We start from the raw sequence: 17,908 nt of genomic DNA on the forward strand, positions 1-17,908 counted from the left end.
AAAACTATTAGCGCAGGCACAGCTCTGGGGCATGACATTGTCTTTCTGTGTGCTAGTGGCAAGTTTACTATATCTGCCCTGTGTTCGTTAATCTCTTGAGTCTATCATTCCCCAGGGAGGAGGAGGACTGAAGAATGGAGCCTGTAGGCAGCCATATTGATGGCTATGATCCGACTGAGGAGGAGGAGAAGGGCCTGGCGCCGCCTAGTCCAGCTTCAAGAGGAGGCCCGACCTGAGGTCCATGGCCCAGGGAAGCCCCAGCAACAACTAGAGGATGAGGAGATTAGACCCATCCCAAGGAAGTAACTTGCATGACCAAAGGTCTACTGCAGAAGACTCTCCTTCTGGAGATGAGAAACAGACAATATCATGCCCATCTATGCTTGTCAAGATTCTGTGGGAGGATCTAATGCCCTATGGATTGGGAGGTCATCCCCTGAAAGTGGTCCTGAAGGTCACCACTGCACTCAATTCTATTGCCTGCGGATCATTCCAGGGATCCACAAGGGACCTGTGCAGCATCTCCTCAGCACATAAATGTATCAAGGAGGTGACAGATGTCCTCTACCATAAGGCTCATCATTACATGAACTTCACACTCATTGGAGCTAGCCAGACTGCTAGATTTCAGGGGTTTGCAGAGATTTCCGGCTTCCCTTGAGTACAGGATGCAATTGATAGCACACATGCGGCATTGAGAGCTCCATGGCAACAACCCCTGAAGTTCATTAACAGGAAAGACTTACAATCCTTCAATGTTCAACTGGTGCGCGATCATCAGAAGCATATCATGCATGTTTGTGCCAGGTACTCTGGGAGTTGTCAGGACTCTTACATCCTGAGTCACTCCCAGGTGCCTCACATATTCGAAGGGCCTCAGTGAATACAGGAGTGGCTGTTTAGGGATAAAGGATAGTTGATAAAACACTGGCTCATGACACCCATGCATCGTCATCTGAGTCACAAGGAGGAGAGGTACAACAAGACGCACAAGGCAACACGTTCCATCATTGAGCAAACAATTGGTATCCTGAATATGCGCTTCCAATGCATGGACCGCTCAGGTGGGTCTCTTCAGTACTCTTGAGAGGGTGTCCCGCAGAATCGAGGTATGTTGCGCCTTTCACAACCTGGCTCTTCAAAGTGGGGATCCCTTCCCAGAAGAAGGCATGGAGGAGGCTGAGAGCTCCTTGGACGATGAAGAGCAGAATGGGCAGGAACTTCAAGAGGGCGATGAGGGTCAGCTTCCAGTAAGGATGCCCTCAAAGAGGCAAGACATGGAAGAATGTGCCCATGACGCAATGATAGCCACCAGATTCCAGGAGAAGCAAAGTACAGACAACGGCACACATCAACATTGCTTCCTTCCCCTACTGCCATGCTTGTGGACTGAAAGACCTTTACAATCAATGACACCAAGAGCAATCTCAACATTCAGACTTGCACCTTCAAACCTCATGATGCACTCAGCCCTGTTCGTTGGAAAGGTCAGTGTTGAACCTTCCATCAGTTCGCTCTGGGAAGTGATAGGTGCCGCAACAATGCAGACACTGCGTCAACAGCCTTGATGCAGTGGTGGCCATCTTTCTGGGAAGGTTTTTGCAGACACAGAGATGTGCACATGGTTGGAAAGGATGTCATTGCTGCAGTCTTGTGTATTGGCACTAACAATGAAGGCAGCCGTCTCCACTGGAGACACAATTAAAGCTACCCCTCTACGGCTAGTGAAGACGCCTAGCTCCATGCTGTCTTGTAAAGGGTATGGTTGCTAGTGTATTTTGCAGAACCTTCAGTAAAGAGTTCCACATATCCCGCTGACATAACACAAGTTCAGAATAAGTATCATGAATCAGCTACACATCACATGACAGTGATGTTCACAAAGAGAGGCAAACACTGAGTGGGAGAATGGATCATCTTCACAATAAGAGGGCATATAGATGCAAATGCACGACACTTTCAAATAAATACACCATTCTCATGAATAGCAAATGTATTTGCAAAGGTGCATTATATTTACAGTGATTGAGCACCCATGACCCAGAAGTGAAATCAAAGCTTCTTAATTTTTCTAACCCTACCGTTACGTCTAGGTGCAGCTCCAACATCTACAGCAGAGGTGGAGGCATCCTGCTGACTGGTAGGCCCTGTTGTCTTTGATGATTTTGGTGGCTGTCCTCTAGAGAGTCGGGTGCTGGAGGGCCCCAGCTTACTTTAGGTATCCTACTAAGGGGCAGGTCCACTCTCCTCGCCTTTACAGCTGGGAGTGATGGGATCACAAGCAGAGGGCATTGGGATTGGCTAGACGCTCTTGCAATCACCTGGGTGGATGGCCTCAGGGTGTCCATCTGCTGGTCCTCCTCACGGTGGGTGCCTGAGAGCCCCTGAGAACAGGCATCTGGGGGTAGGGCAAGGGGCCCCATCCCCCTCTCACCTAGCCACTAATGGATCCCAGCAATGCCTTTAGTGATGGAGTGCAGGTCCGAGCACAAATCTGGCAGGATCTGCTGCACCAAGGTCTTCAAGGTGGTGGCCACCCTTGCCATGGTGACCTCGAGGCGCTGCATGTTGGAGCCACAATCAGACAGAGTGCGGACGGACTCCTTCATCCTTCACTTTAGTCTGCTGACTGCCTCTCACAATTCTAACTGATTTTCCACTGCCTGTTGTTGCATCTCCAGCATGTTTGACAGGGTCATTTCCAGATTTTCATCATCAGACTCGGTCTCAGTGGGTGCCTGTTCCCCAGCAGTCCTCTGAGTTCCAGGGACCTGGGCTGTCAATGCCTCCACCTGCTGTGGAGACATGTCTGTGAGGTGTTCCCCAGAATGTGACCCCAAGCCTACTCTACAACTAGGACCCACCGGGGTGTGTGTCTCTGAGCTGGTGGAGGGTGCAAGTGAATGCAGTGATGGGTCTTCCTTGACTGGATCCTCAGCTTTTTCTTCTGCGGTGGGCTGGGGATTAATTTAGCTCTGCTAGTATGTCTGGACCTGCTGCTGTCTGTAAGAGAAAGCAAGTAGATTTAGTTATTGAATAGACTGAATATAACATTTCATGTCACTCAGTCAGGTGTCAGGATGTGATGAACTCATGGGGCAGAATTTTATGCCGATCGGGTGGGTGTAGGCTTGATTCAATCGGACACGAAATTGAGTGAGGTGATGTCAGGTGAGTGTCCTGACATCATCCCACGCTCACACGATATTTCAGTCAGCAGACCTGCACAAAAGTCAGAAGCGCACCCACCAACAATTAAGAGGCCAATTAAGGTAATTAAAGGTGCAATTGTCTCCGATTTTTCATGGTCCGTCCAACCTTACAGTTGGCGGAAGGGCAAATCAGCCAGGCAGGCTTTGCACTTTTCATGAAACCTCATCCAAGGACAGGATGAAGTCACTGTTAGTAAATAAAAAAAAATCTATGGACAGCAATTTTATCATGTATATGTTCAGGTGACTGATTGTCTTGCTTGCACATTTTTTTTCCTGATTTTAAAAACTTTATTTAATGCTTTTCAGGTCTTCAGCTCCCTGAGGGAGCTCTCTGACTTCAGGGAGTTTTCTGTCAGCGCTCCCCCACACCTGCGCTGAGGTCAGCGCCCACCCTCTTCCTGCCTCACCCAGGCAGCGCTGAGCTTCTCAGCACAGGCTTCATGCTGGCTAGCCGTTGATTGGCCAGCCAGTATGAAATCGCCATTGAGGCCAATTGTGGTCAGCGGTCTGTTTCCCGGCTGATCCCAGGCCTGCCAATCGCACCCGCCTTCTGATCTAAAAATACAACTCATGGAAGCCTCATCTGTACTGGCTTGCTGGGGGAAGCCAATCTTGTCTTTCCTGCAGCAGCAGCCTCTGTCCTTCCCTGCCAACGTGGTGGTATCTCCTCAAATTTAGTCAGGTCCACTATATCAGCCCTCCCTCTTCCGGTCTGGGACCTCTCCCTCTTGTTGTGCACAAGCTTGGCTTAGAAGAAGACAAGATGGAATGTGATGAGGAGAGGTTGGGAATCATGCATGCCTACTGTGTTTGCTAAGCCCTCCCCCGTAAGGGGTGAGGATGGAGTTTGTGCAGCATGATAGATGAGATGTCAGCAATGCTAAAGTGCCCGTGAGACAATCAGTGATGATGTGTCCCCGCTAATATTGTGTGAGATCCCTGAGCAGTATAATCCTTTGAGTGCATTATGCCATAATGGGAGTGTGAGATTGGAGTCAGAAGAAGGTTGACTTACCCTGGCGGAGCAGCTGAGATCATTCATCCTCTTCCTGCACTGAATTATGTTTCAAGGGCAGTTGTCCAATGTGCTCATCACCCTCGCAATGGTCTCCCAGGCCAGCGAGATGAGGCTAGTGGGCTTCCTGGAGCTATCTCTGGGGTAAAGGATATCTCTGTGTTCCCCTACACCATCCATGAGAGCCCCCAGGGAGTCATTGCAAAACCTAGGAGTGACTTTCTTCTTTACAGCAGCCATTTCCGCACATCCTCTTCTGAAAGCTGGAGTGGAGAGAGTGAGGTTTAAATATGACGCCCAGACCTTTGAGCAGGGCAGATGAATCAGTTCCTGACCCGCCACATGATTTGGAGCAAAACTTGCCTATGTATAATTAATGAGCAAACGAGCACAAAATCGGGCGTGATTTCCCGCCACACTGCCCAAAACTTTTTCTTCAGTGCCATCAGCTGTTTCTTGATATCACATGGAGTGAATCAAATTGGTTGAAGACTGGCCTCGGGAGAAGGCTGAGATTGATCATCCACTCACAGTTCTGGCTGAAGGTGGTTGCAAATCTATTTTACAATGATGTTGTGGGCTTCCCCATCATTGTGGATGGAGATAATTGGAAAACCTCCTCCTTTGGTCAGTTTAATTGTCTACCACCATTCATGAATGAATGTGGCAGGACTGCAGAGCTTTGATCAGATCCATTGGTTGTAGAATTGCTTAATTCTGTCTATTGTATGCTGCTTCTGCTGTTTGGCATGCAAGTAGTCCTGTGCAGTCACTTCACCAGGTTGGCTCCTCATTTTTAGGTATGCTTGGTGCTGCCCTCCCTCTTTAATGAACTAGAGTTGAATCCCTGGCTTGATTGTAATGGCAGAGTAATGGATATGTCTGGCCACGAGGTTACAGATTGTTGTGAAATACAATTCTGCTGCTGATGATAGCCCACAGTGCCTTATGCATGTCCAGTTTTGAGCTGCCAGACCTGTTTTGAATCTATTTCATTTAGCACGGTAGCAGTGCCACATAATGCATTATTCTTAGAGTGAAGACAGGACTTCATCTTCAAACAGATGCATCTGTGATATGTAAACTTCTGAGGGCAAGATCAAGGAAGTTGATTCTTGTCGGTTCTCTTAACACCAGCTGCAGGCCCAGTCTGGCAGATATGTCGTTTAGGATTCTATCAGCATGGCCAATAGTGGTTCTACTGAACCTCTATTGGTGATGGCCATTGAAGTCCCCCACTCAGAGTATATTCTGTGCCTTTATTATTCTAAAGCTTCTTCAAAGTGGTGTTCAATATGGAGGAATATTGATTCATCAGTTGAGGGAAGGTGGTAGGCGGTAATCAGCAGGAGATTTCCTTAACCATGTTTGACCTGATGCAAAGACATTTCTTGGGGTCCGGAGTCAATATTGTGGACTCCCAGGTTAACTCCCCCTACTGTATACCAATGTGTTGCCAGCTCTTGTGGGTCTGTCCAGCTGGGGGACAGGATGTACACAAGGATGGTGAGGGAGATGTCTGGGATATTGATTAGTCCCAGTAAAATATAGATTAGTCTTCGGGACCGTTCTCCAAATTTTGGCACAAGTCCCCAGATGTTAGTAAGGTGGAGTTTACAGGCCTAACTAGGCAGAGTATGCTGTTGTTGTTTCCGGTGCTTAGTTCAAACTCAGCAGGTCTGGCAGCATCGGCAGAGAAGAAAAGAGTTGATGTTTCGAGTCCTCATGACCCTTCAACATTTCCTTCCCGAATGAACATTAGTGAACCAGACGTGTTTTTACAACAATCCGAAAGTTTATAGTCGCCATTAGTGAAGCTGCCTTTAATTCCAGATTTATTAAGTAATGCCTTGGTGGGATTTGAATTCATGTCTCCAGAGCATTAGCTAGATCTTTGAATTACTAGTCCAGTAATATTAGCACTATGCCACTGGCACCACATTTGTCCTCCCACAAATGTCACTTACTGTTGCCTATCAGGGAGCCAGCCCAGATTACTGCCACTCATGCTGAGATTGTAAGGCCTGGCCTCCAAGGGCCAGCGCTGCTCAAGCTTGCCCTCCAAGGCCATCTGCAATAAACCCTCACTGTGAGCTAAAAGCCTGTTACCCGGGTGTCATTCACTTTGCCAGACCTAGTCTATCATGAAGGTACTTTCTTCACTGACCCATGTCTTTTGAATGACTCCCTAGCTGCTGGCTACCATGCCTCCTTGGTCTGGCTGGGGGAATTTCTTCTTCTGGAAGAAGGGAAGAGCACAATTCTCCTCTCTGTGACAGTGCTGGCAATGCCTCAAGAGAGGCATCAGTGAAATGTGGGGCTGCCCACACACGACTTCCCAGGCTAACACTGGCCTCTGAGCACCCAAGTGGTCCATTCGTCCAGACAACAGCCAGCCCAGTCACTGTTGCCGTTTGTCTTTTAAAAATTGCTGTCAGTGACAAGGTCTCACCTCCAGGCTGCTCTTGGCACCATCGATCAGGTATCATATTCACCTCTGGCCCAAATACAGCCTTTGCCTTTAAAATGATTTGGGAGCTGGGTCCCGACCCCAGATTGAAAATCCAGTCCATAGTGTCAGTTCATTACAGGTGGAAATAGTGTTTTAAAATATGTTCTTAGCAGGGCCTTTGTGTGAAATTACCAATGTATGTGAGTGGTGCAGATCTCCAATAAACCCATGGTCTCCAGTCAGAACTAAAGATGTGAGCCACCTGTGCTGTGATTTTGCCAGAGCAATTATTTTATATTATAGCCATTCCATTGTTATAGCCATTGTTATAGTCAACAAGCAAAACTAGGAGTAAGTCATTCAGAGTGGTCAACATGTAAGTCAGAGCTTCCCAAAATGTGGGTCCCAACCCCAAACAACATTTGTGGTCGCGAGCTCCCCCTCTTTCGAGGCAGCAATAACGACTATGGAGAGGATACTCTGGTGGAACAGCCCTGGAACAATTGGATTAATGTCAGCAAACAGCAAAGAGGCAGATGATGAGCCAAAGCACTCTTGAATATTAGGAAGCACTTCTCGTGGTGAGTGCCGAGTAGGTCTGGGATGCCAGTGCACCAACTTGGCACAGACAGAGGCAGGCAAGTGTAACTCAGTGACTGACTTGTGTGCAGGAAAAATGGGGAGGCCATGCGGCTGAGCCAGGAAGGCAAGTGGCTGTTTCAAACTTTACTGTGTTTCTGCCCCTGTCTGCCTGTCGTACAGACTTCTTACCCGGGGATGGTGACTCTGCTTAGCAGGCACTCCAACTAGACCAAAAAAGGGGAGGGGAGTGACGATGCCTGCGAGGGAGCAGAGGTAGCATTGGAAAAGGGGCTAATTTATTGTGTGTGGGTATGAGGGGGGAGGAGTTAGGGGCTGATCACAATGTGGGGGAGGGGGGCTTCACTGATCTTCTGTCAACAGGAAATATGGAGATATTGGCTGAAATCTACATGAGCACAAATAATATTTTTACAAGGTATTTTAAAAATGCAGATTTTCATATTCATGTGGTGTATTTATATGTTGATCTGTAGAACACAAACTTTAATGATTATATGCTGAATGTTACTATGCTGCCTTATTGCTGTTTTGTTTTTGTTGGTCACTCAGGTCACCTTAACTTTCAAGTGTTAAAATGAGGTCATGTTGGAAAATAGTTTGGGAAGCACTGATGTAGGTATTACTGTCTTCCTCCAAACATTTATTTTTTAATAGTTCAACAATCAGAGAAAATACAATAGTCTACTGTATTCCACAGTGTGCCAATTTGCATATATTATAATTTCAAATAGGAGGTTTCTGGAAATAATAGAAATCACAATTTCATCTAGGTGGTTGAAATATAAACAGCATGCAAATTATTCCTGGGTTTTCAAAGAACCTTTAATTCGATCATCTTGGGGAACAAAGGCTACTTTGCTTAAGCCTAAATCTACTGTCTGCAGTTATTAAAAACAGATCCCAAGGAAACACTTAGACTCAATATTTAATAATCAGCCTCCTTTGGGGTTGTATAATGAGAGTGCTGATTAGTAGTCTTCAAATAAAAGGGCAATAGAAGATCGTGTTAATTGGACCAAGACATGCACACATAATTTAGTCTGCATTTTTAAATAATACTTCTACAAAAGCCTTCATCAGTTTGGGAAGAAGTAGATTTGGTTGGAACACAGGAGTTTTTCTCCAATTCAAGAACTGGTTGCATCAATACTAAGGCCTTACAGAATTATAGGTTGGCACATTTACATAAGCACATGGCAGTATAGAATCATAGAATGGTTACAACACAGAAAAGGCCTTTCAGCCAACGTGTCCATGACAACTCTCTGCAAGAGCAAATCAGCTAATCCCACTCCCTGCCCTTTCCCTGTGGCCCTGCAAATTTTTTCTCTTCAGGTATTTATCATTTGCCTTTGAAAGCCCCAATGGCATCTGCTCAGGCAGTGTATTCCAGATCCTACCCACTCATTGCATAACATTAAGTTTTTCCTCATGTCGCCCTTGCTTCTTTTGACAACCGCCTTGAATTTGTGTTCTTTAGTTCTCGACCCTTCCACCAATGGAAAGTGTTTCTATCTACACTGTCTAGACCCCTCATACTTTTGAACACCTGTATCAAATCGCCTCTCAACCTTTTCTTCTCTAAGGAGAACCACCACAGTTTTTCCAAACTATCCTCATAACTGAAGTCCCTCATCCCTAGAACCCTTCTTGTACTTCTTTTCTGCACGCACAGTATTTCATCGTAATGCTCCAAAATGATTAATATCGATGCAAAGATGTTAAAGCTGTGGATAAGTCTCCTTTCAGAATAAAGGTGTTTATCTTTCCAGGTTCTGTAAATATTAGGGAACCAATGGCATTTAAAAATGCATCAATTTACACACAGCTTTGAAAGGGAATTTACATGTTCTGAATTCCCTTCTCCACCTTTAGATCTTTTCTTAAGTATTATTGGTTATGTAACCAGTTCCTAGCTATTCTGAGCAAACCACTAGGTGGAGTTCAAGATCAGTCTGGGTTGGCACTTAGGTTATTATTCCCTCCCAGTGAAGCAATCGCATGAACTTCACTTAGTTTTTCATCCTTAAAGAATTGTAAGATCAACATGAATTGAAACAGTGAACATGAATCAGCTTCCACTTATCTTGCATGCATTGCTTGGAACACCAAAGGCCTGATAGCTCAAAGAAAAGTAGAGGAGAAGTATGATTTCTGGTGTACATCCAAATTGAACAAAGCAATTGGATATGGGTTTTTTAAATAAGTTTTTGATTTTTTTTAAACTTCCAGACATCAAAATAAAACTGAGCATAAGTGTTGGGTCCTAGTCACCAGTTTGTTGGGACTTACGGATCCAGGTTGCACACATTGTGGGATGGCCGAGACAGAGTTGATCAGCAGACACTTCTTAGGTGGAACACATTCTGTTTATTTACAAAGGTACTCGGCAGCTACGCTTGTTTCACATCAAATCTTATCGCCATACTACTGACTACAGAGGTAGCCTGCGCTACTCTATTGGTTACATAAGATCATGTGATCTTTTATAACTTCCTTCTTAAAGGTATACTACACATTACATAAAACCATAATTGCCACAATAAGATTCTTTTTCAAGTATCACTGTCATGTTTTAAGTTAGAAAACTTCACACAATGCTGCATCAATACTAATTGTCATATAGTATTGCCTATGGTTAGTCTGATTCAAATAAGGACTGCACAAGAAAGTCAACCAGACACATTCTTCATCATTGTTTATTTGCTTTTCATTCCTCCAAGCACAATTATTCTGCCTAGTTGGTCTCTTTCACTTCTAACTTCATGTCCAAAATGCTGCTTTCAGTTCTTACCCTTATAAGCACCTGGTCTTTACTTCTCTTTTTAGTCCAGTCTAGACAATAGTGAAGGAATATTGTCGTAAATTTAGAGATCTGTGCCTACAAACCAGTATCTTGCCTTTGATTTTATTTATGGTAATCTGTCTGAGTCATGCGTAGAGGGTGGCAGTGGTTTCTATCTATATAACAAAGATCCAATGGTGACACAAAACACTACAGAGGACAAGGCGGGCAGGGTATGGAAGAGTAACCAAGGTGCCAACTTCCCAACTCTCTCAGCAGCTTTCCCAAAAAGGGTAGGTAGGGTGAAGAGGCCCAGATCTTTAACAGGTGTTAAAGGCAGGCACGTAAGTGAAGTGGGGAGGTATCCCAGTCCCTGCACCTCAATATGCTGATAGTTCAAAAGCAGATTATCCAGTCCCACATCCATCCATATCACAGCAGTGAAAATACCTAAACAAAAATCATGAATGAACATCTCAGATGATACAGATGATGGTATGCTATCCTGCCTTATGCTCCTCCCACCTTTCCACAGCATTTGATCATACAGTCCTACCCCACCCCTTCTCTTCTTTTTTGCCTAATTACATGAGCCTGCCCTTGTGTGATTTTGCTTTCACATTTCTCAACACAGTCTGCACATCTCTAGCAATTGTCTCTCAAACCTCCCCTGCAACTTTCAAAGCAGCAAATAGGATACTCATGAATGAACTTGGGAGGGAAACTAAATTACATGGGCCCAATGGAACAGATCTGGGTATGGTGAGAAACAGTTATAAAGGACAATTTGAGGAGATAATTAGTCAAAATCAGGCCAACATAGAAGGGGGAAAAGAAGCAAAACTGAAATGAAAACAAATTGTAAGACAATAAAGGAATGAAGGTCTAGCTCAGGGGTGACAATAAATGGATTAACAGGCAGCACAGGAGAAACAGCAATAAACCCAGAACACAGGCCAGGATTTCCCGGTTGGTGAGCGGAGGGCGGGGCCTGCTCGTCGATGTGTAAAATGACATAGGGCGAAACTCCCAACATTACCCGGCCTCATTTCAATTTTCAGGTGGGCAGGAACTCGGCAGAATCAGCTGTGCGCCATTGACAAAGTAATTAAAGTACTTAATGGGCCTGCCCGTCCAACCTTAAGGTTGGCAGGCAGGCCAGGAGCCCAGGCGGGCATTGGAAAAAGCATGAAACCTCAACTATGGGGCAGGATGAGGCTTCATGTAGGTTTTTAAATTTTTAATAAAAGTGTTAATGAAAGTGATGGACATGTCCCAACTCATGTGACAGTGTCACATGAGGGAACATGTCAGGGAAATTTTTTTTTCTATTGTTAACATTTTTAAATTTGGCACCAATCTCCCTAAGGCAGCACTTAGCCTCAGGGAGCTGAAAATGCTCTTGCGCACGCATGCGCAAAAGACCGCACTCTCGACTCAGGGAATTCCCTCCCCGCCCGCATGAGGAGCACATAGCACTTCCTTGCAGATGTCATGCTAGGCAGGCCTTAAATAGCAGCATGCCACCAATCGGGGGCACCAATTGGAGGCGCTCATCCGCGCGCCCGCTCCTAAACTTCCCTACCGATGAGGGGAAAATTCTGCCCACAGACAATGTCTGGAGTCAGCGAAGGATGATCAAAATGCATATGAAAATGAGGAAGTTGATTGATGCAAAACCGTGGCTGATCCAGGAAGCTAGCAGCTGAGCTCTCCATTGGAGCAGGTGGTTGGAGTCATTTTTCCCATTTTGGCTTCCTTTTTGTTTCTTTGTGCATTGTGTTTTATTTTGCTATTCTCAAATCTCTAGGAATTTTTGCTATAGGTTGCAGCAGGACTTTGAGTTGGCTGCAGTGAGGTTTTATCTTTTGCTGGGATCTTTGCCCATATCTTTACAGGACTCCAGTACTTCCAAGGTTGATATTAACTTAAGGTCAGAAGTGGGAATTTTACCGACGATTGCACAATGTTCAGCCCTATTTGTTGCTCCCCAGATACTGAGGCAATCTGTCCCAGCATGCAGCAAGACCTAGGCAACATTCAGGCTTGGGCTGATAAGCAACAAATAACATTAATGCCACACAAGTGCCAGGCAATAGTGATCTTTAAAAGAATCTAACACTCTCACTTTAACATTCAATGACATAACCATTGCTGAATCCCCCACCATCAACATCCTGGGGTTACTATTGATCAAAAACATAACTGGACCAGCCATAGAAATACAGTGGCTAGAACAGCAGGTCAGGGCCTGGGAATTCTGTGGTGAGTAACTCACCTCCTGTCTCACCAAAGCTTGTTCATCATCTACAAGGCACAAGTCAAGAGTGTGATGGAATGCTCTCCTTTTGCCTGGATGAGTGCAGGTCCAAAAACTCTAGAAACTTGACAACGTCCGGGACAAAGCAGCCCGCTTGATTAGCACCTCATTCACCACCTTAAACATTCACTCCCTCCATCACGAGGGCATGATAGCAGGATTGTATACCATCTACAAGATGCACAATAGAAACTCATCAAGGCTCCTTCGACAGCAACTTCCAAACCCGTGACCTCTACTCCTAGAAGGGCAAGTGCAGCAGGCGATCACCTGCAAGTTCCCCTTCAAGTCGCACACCATCCTAGCTTGGAAATTATCACTGGATCAAAATCCTGGAACTCCCTCCCTTATTGCACTGTGGGTGGCCTACACCACAAGGACTGCAGGTTCAAAAAGGCTCCTCACTACCACCTTCTCAAGGGTAAAAGCAGTGGCCTTGTCAGCAATGCTTACACCCAATGAATGAACAAAAAAAAGAACATCTTATAATTATTTCTGGTATCAGCTCTGCAGGTGGGGCAGGATTTGGCTGGGTTGGGTTCTTAGTTCCATATGTATAAGGGCTTCATTTCACTAAAGTTTGTTTTCTCCCCATTCTTGGTCTTTGTGCATTTGCAATACAGCTAAAAAACATTTTTTTCCCAAATGGGCAATGCTACAAATCACTGATTTTCCACCAACTAACAGTGTATGTAACCTCAGTTTTAGAACCCACATGGTGTAACTATGATCGTGCTCTTTTGCTTTAAGCTAATAATCATAGTGAAACAACAGGCAGGAAATTGTGACAGGGCAGTGCAGAAACCAAAAATTCTGGTCAGTATCTATTTGGGTTGTATATCATGGGCTTATCAGCATTGGTGAAACCACCATAAGCTGAAAGGAGTCAGATAATTCTCTCTCAAACACATTAACAGAAACTTGGTCTAGAAAAAATTCAAAGTACATACATTAAACTATAAAATTCTAAAAGAGATTTCAATAGTTTAATTTTCTATACATGTTTGTTCTCACTACTTTCTGCAAATTCTATACAAATGCAGCAGCATGCAGTCCCTTAAATGCCTTTCAGAATGGAAGCCAGTTTTCTATATTTGTATAAATGTTGCCCTCCACCATCTTCTAAAAATATCAATAGCTTCACTCCTTTGAAAACCTGCATCTGTAAGAATACAGGTCTGAATGCTGTTCTGAAGAAGAGTCATATTCAACTCAAAACATTAACTCTCTCCACAGATGCTGCCAGACCTGCTGAGCATTTCTAGAACTTTCTGTTTTTATTTCAGTTTTCCAGCATCCGCAGTATTTTGATTTTATTCCAATAATTGTCAGTTTAGCAGGAGACCATCCTGCATCAATACTGGAATCAAAATCTTTACCAAAGACTGGAAGGGTCAATGCTGAAGGGCACCAACAGGCGCAACTCAATGCAACTGCTGGGATCATGTTCCTTGCACCTATCTGGTCTTTGGCCTTCCTCGAGAGGTTCTTTGATGCCAAGTGAAGAATGTTTGATTTTCAAGATACCACCTTTCCTTTCACCTTAGATAGTATAATCTATGCTGAGACAGCCATATACACACGCACACACGCACCCACAACACACACACACAAAATTTCTTTGCATCTGCCCAAAGTGAGTAAATGTTATCCAAAAGATTTTGAATTTATTTGTACCTTTTGCAAACTCAGGATATCCCAAAAAATACCTTACAGCCAATGACAAACTTCTGAAGTACAGTCACTGTCATGATACAGGAAATGTGTGAACCAATTTGTGCATATTAAATAATTGACCAGATTATCTGTTTTAGTTGATGGTTGAGAATTATTTTATTGTCAGGATACCAGGATAACTGAAGAAAAAGTGTCTTGGCATTGTTTATGTCCATCTGACGAGATAGGTGGTGCCTCAGTTTTAAGGTCTCATCTAAAAGATGTAACTCCAACAATGTACCACTTCCTCAGTGCTGCACTAAAGTACCACCTATATTATGTTCCTAAGTGCAATGCACAATTTCCTGGTTCAAATGTGAAAGTGGCACCTCCAAAGGTCCAAAGAGTAATAATTTCAGGATCTTAAAAAAAACAGTCTAATTACTTTGACAATTTTAAAATATACACTTACAGCAGTTATATCAGGTGTCAGCTGAAGTATGCAGCCCACATGGATAAAGTCAAGTTTCTTAAATGCGGTTAATTACCTGTACGGATCGCTGCTGGTAATGAGCAACAGTGCTATGTGATTCAAACTGTTTCTTCACGCTTGCAAGGCCTCCAGGCAAGGCTCGAGCTTCTTCTTCTGGAGCCTGACAGAATGATAGCAAACAAATATTACACTTTTGGAAATCCCTTTGATAACAAAAATGCGACTAAACCCTGATAATCTCAACATATTATTGCCCCTATGGAATTAGTTTGTTTTACCACTGCTTTTTATCAGATAATGTTGAGCAAGATCACAAGTCAAAAAACAACTTGTATATCCATATACAAAAACTATTTTAGTTCATCCAAACTGGAATTCTTTATAACAGATTCAAAAATGGTATTGCAAAAGTTCAATTCTCTAACCACATGGAAAGGGAGGAGAAAGGAAAGAGAGAACAGATTGACAAAGGACAGAAAAGATTTTTTTAAAGTTCTGAATTTGGTAATTTGAAATATTTTGCATTATGATTAATCAGTTTGAATGCAATTTGCAGGCATTCACTTTGCTTCAGCAGCAATAACCTTTGGCAAAAAATGTTGAATATATTACAAGTTTGTTGACCTCAGATTATTGATCAGCACTTTTAATATTATCAATTTAATATTATCTTTGCAGGAAATATAAAACTTAGTAGAGAGAGAAAAGTAACTTCAGTCAGGAAATTATCTAAGGAATCTAAACTTCAAAGATTTGATTTCCCTGGAAAACATTGGAACCTTTCTTCAACTCCCCCCACCCCCTCCATTCCACCCCTTCATCCTTTAATGCAGTATAATATTACTGATTTAACATGCCATGATTTATGTTGCAATCAAATGATACTCTTTCTGTGAATACCAAAAAGCGACACAGTTAATATATCAGACTGTTGCCTTCGGTATTATTTGTTTCCATGCTTCACTTCACATAATTCTTTCGATTCTGGGTCACAAACAGGGCAAAATTCCATTCTGGCAATACTACATCTTACACCTTGTCTGGAACATAGAAACAAAGGACTCAGGAGCAGGAGTAGGCCATTCAGACCTCTACGCCAATCAATGAGATCATGGCTGATCTGGTTGTGCTCTCAAAACCACTTTGCTACTGCCCGCATAATCCTTGACTCACTTGTCAATCAAAAATCTGTCTAACTCTGCCTTTAATAAATGCAAAGACCTAGCCTTCACTGCTTTCTGGGGAAGAAAATTCCATGGACTCATGACTTTTTGAAAGGGAAAACAAATCCTCATCTCTGTCTCAAACAATAGACCTCTTATTTTTAAACTGTGTCCCCTGGTTCTAGCCTCTTCCACAAATGGAAACATCCTCCTGACATCTACCAATCAAATCTCCTCAGGATCTTATGTATTTCAATAAGATTGCTTCCCATTCTTCTAAACTCAAATGGGTATAGCCCCAAACTGTTCAACCTTTCTTCATAAAATAAGCCCCTCATCCCAGGAATGAGTCGAATTGTCTCTGAGCTGCTTCTAATGCAATTATATCTTTTTTCAAATAAGGAGACCAAAATTGTACACAGTACTCCAGATGTGGTCTCACCAATGCCCTGTACAGCTGCAGTAAAACTTTCCTACTTTTATATTCCATTCCCCTTGCAACAAATGCCAACATTCCATTTGCCTTCCTAATCACTTACTCATATTCTTTTCCATGGCCTTCTTCTAAGCTCAGTTTATGTGCTTTAGTGAGCATCTTTTGAAATTGCGTGGGAGAAGCAAATTTTAGAGGCAGTGTGACAAAAGGTTTATGGTGTATCAAATTGTCCCCTTTCTTGGTCTGAGAATATCAGGTGCTGACACTGGTTAAAAAAATTGCAGGGAAATATCCTATTCTTCAGCATTAACGTCACTCACCTTGTTGCTATATAATTTAAAAATCCATTAATGTTGCAATACTGAATATTCAGTTAGACCCAGCAGGGCAAGGTACAACATTTAAACTATGCCATCTTGACTTACAGCATCACTGTGAATCTTTTCATTTACAAAGTAAAAATTAAATTTATTGATGTTACCAGCTAATGTTTCAGCTTCAACAAACTCTATTAGTGCTTCAGCTGAAATAGTACATAAAACATTTTACCATTCCTCATGTATTTGATAAAAATTTAAAAAGATTGTAAAAAGGCAGGCATTGTTAATTACATCAATATGTTCATAATTGCAGGAAAATAGGCAATCTTAAAATGACATATTTTCAGAAGTCTACTTTTGCACAGACTCAAGCAAGGTCATGTAAACGGTTGGAGTGAGACTGCAGGCAAATGTATTTCAGGTATTGTAATATAGCTAACTGAATGCTCCACTGATCACCACCTCTTGGTTAATAAACAAAAAACTGTCATAATGCCAGAATAGATAAGTCTAAGTAACTTATTTTTATTATACAGGTACAAAGTACCTTTTCTTAGTTACCTTGTGTTACTGATAGGAAATGTGGAGGGAACTAGGGCCTAAGTTAATGAATAACAGCAAGTGCAGAGCAGAAGGGTAACTGGATACCCAACAGCAGCCAATCACACTGAAGAAATAGCTAGATGCTTTAGCTCATGGGATCAGCTTTAACTCAGCATATGGTAAGTATTCTAAGCCTTGTCCACTGACATCCCACATTTGTCAATCCAACTGACAAATACATTGAAGAAACTCAATGTATGTCGGACAGCCTATGATACAAAATAAACAATCCTTCCAGTCAACTAAATTTAGCCCACTGCATGCCATCCATCAAGGAACAAGGCTAAATGGGTCTTAAAAATTTGTTGGAAAAAGTGACTATAAATTCAAACTACCCATAGTCATATACATGCAAAGCAAGTTAGAACATCTTGACATCATAGAAACTTATTCCTTCCATATCATTCACAATCCTATGTTTCTTTATATGCCAGACATTTTCTTGTCAATAAACTCATCAGACCTCAAAATATCTTTGTTTATATCTCTGAATAAGTTTCTGGGAAATTAGAGAACAGCTACTAGCAGCCAGATGACCACAGATAACGAAACTGAATCATCAGTATGGTCAAAAACAGAATGTAATAGTCAATTACACTTTAACCACATCTCAAAAAAGTCAGCTAACTTAAATTTTGTGCGTAGGATAGATGTTAACCATCTTCCATCATGCAGTTGTTTTGTAACCCTTGCACCCATGAAACTGATGTAAATGGGAGAAGAAATTAATTTTGTTATATTTTAAAAGAGAGATTGCCTTTTTATTTATGTTCACTAAATGGGAGAAGTTGGGCAGAATTTAATAGTCACAGCAGTGGGCCAATCCACCAATTGGTAATCCGGTGGC

The 17,908-nt window shown here is 43.0% G+C and overlaps 1 protein-coding gene across 1 annotated transcript in view; it reads right to left on the minus strand.

Moving 5' to 3' along the window:
• xirp2b (xin actin binding repeat containing 2b) overlaps positions 1-17,908 on the minus strand; it is a 139,956-nt gene that overhangs the window by 20,169 nt on the left and 101,879 nt on the right. The window contains exon 5 of the mRNA XM_041200240.1: positions 14,595-14,699. Within this exon, the coding sequence (XP_041056174.1) occupies positions 14,595-14,699 (105 nt within the window). The remainder of the gene's footprint in view (positions 1-14,594; positions 14,700-17,908) is intronic.

The sequence above is a fragment of the Carcharodon carcharias genome, chromosome 12 (genome assembly GCF_017639515.1).
Source record: "Carcharodon carcharias isolate sCarCar2 chromosome 12, sCarCar2.pri, whole genome shotgun sequence".
NCBI lineage: Eukaryota > Metazoa > Chordata > Chondrichthyes > Lamniformes > Lamnidae > Carcharodon > Carcharodon carcharias.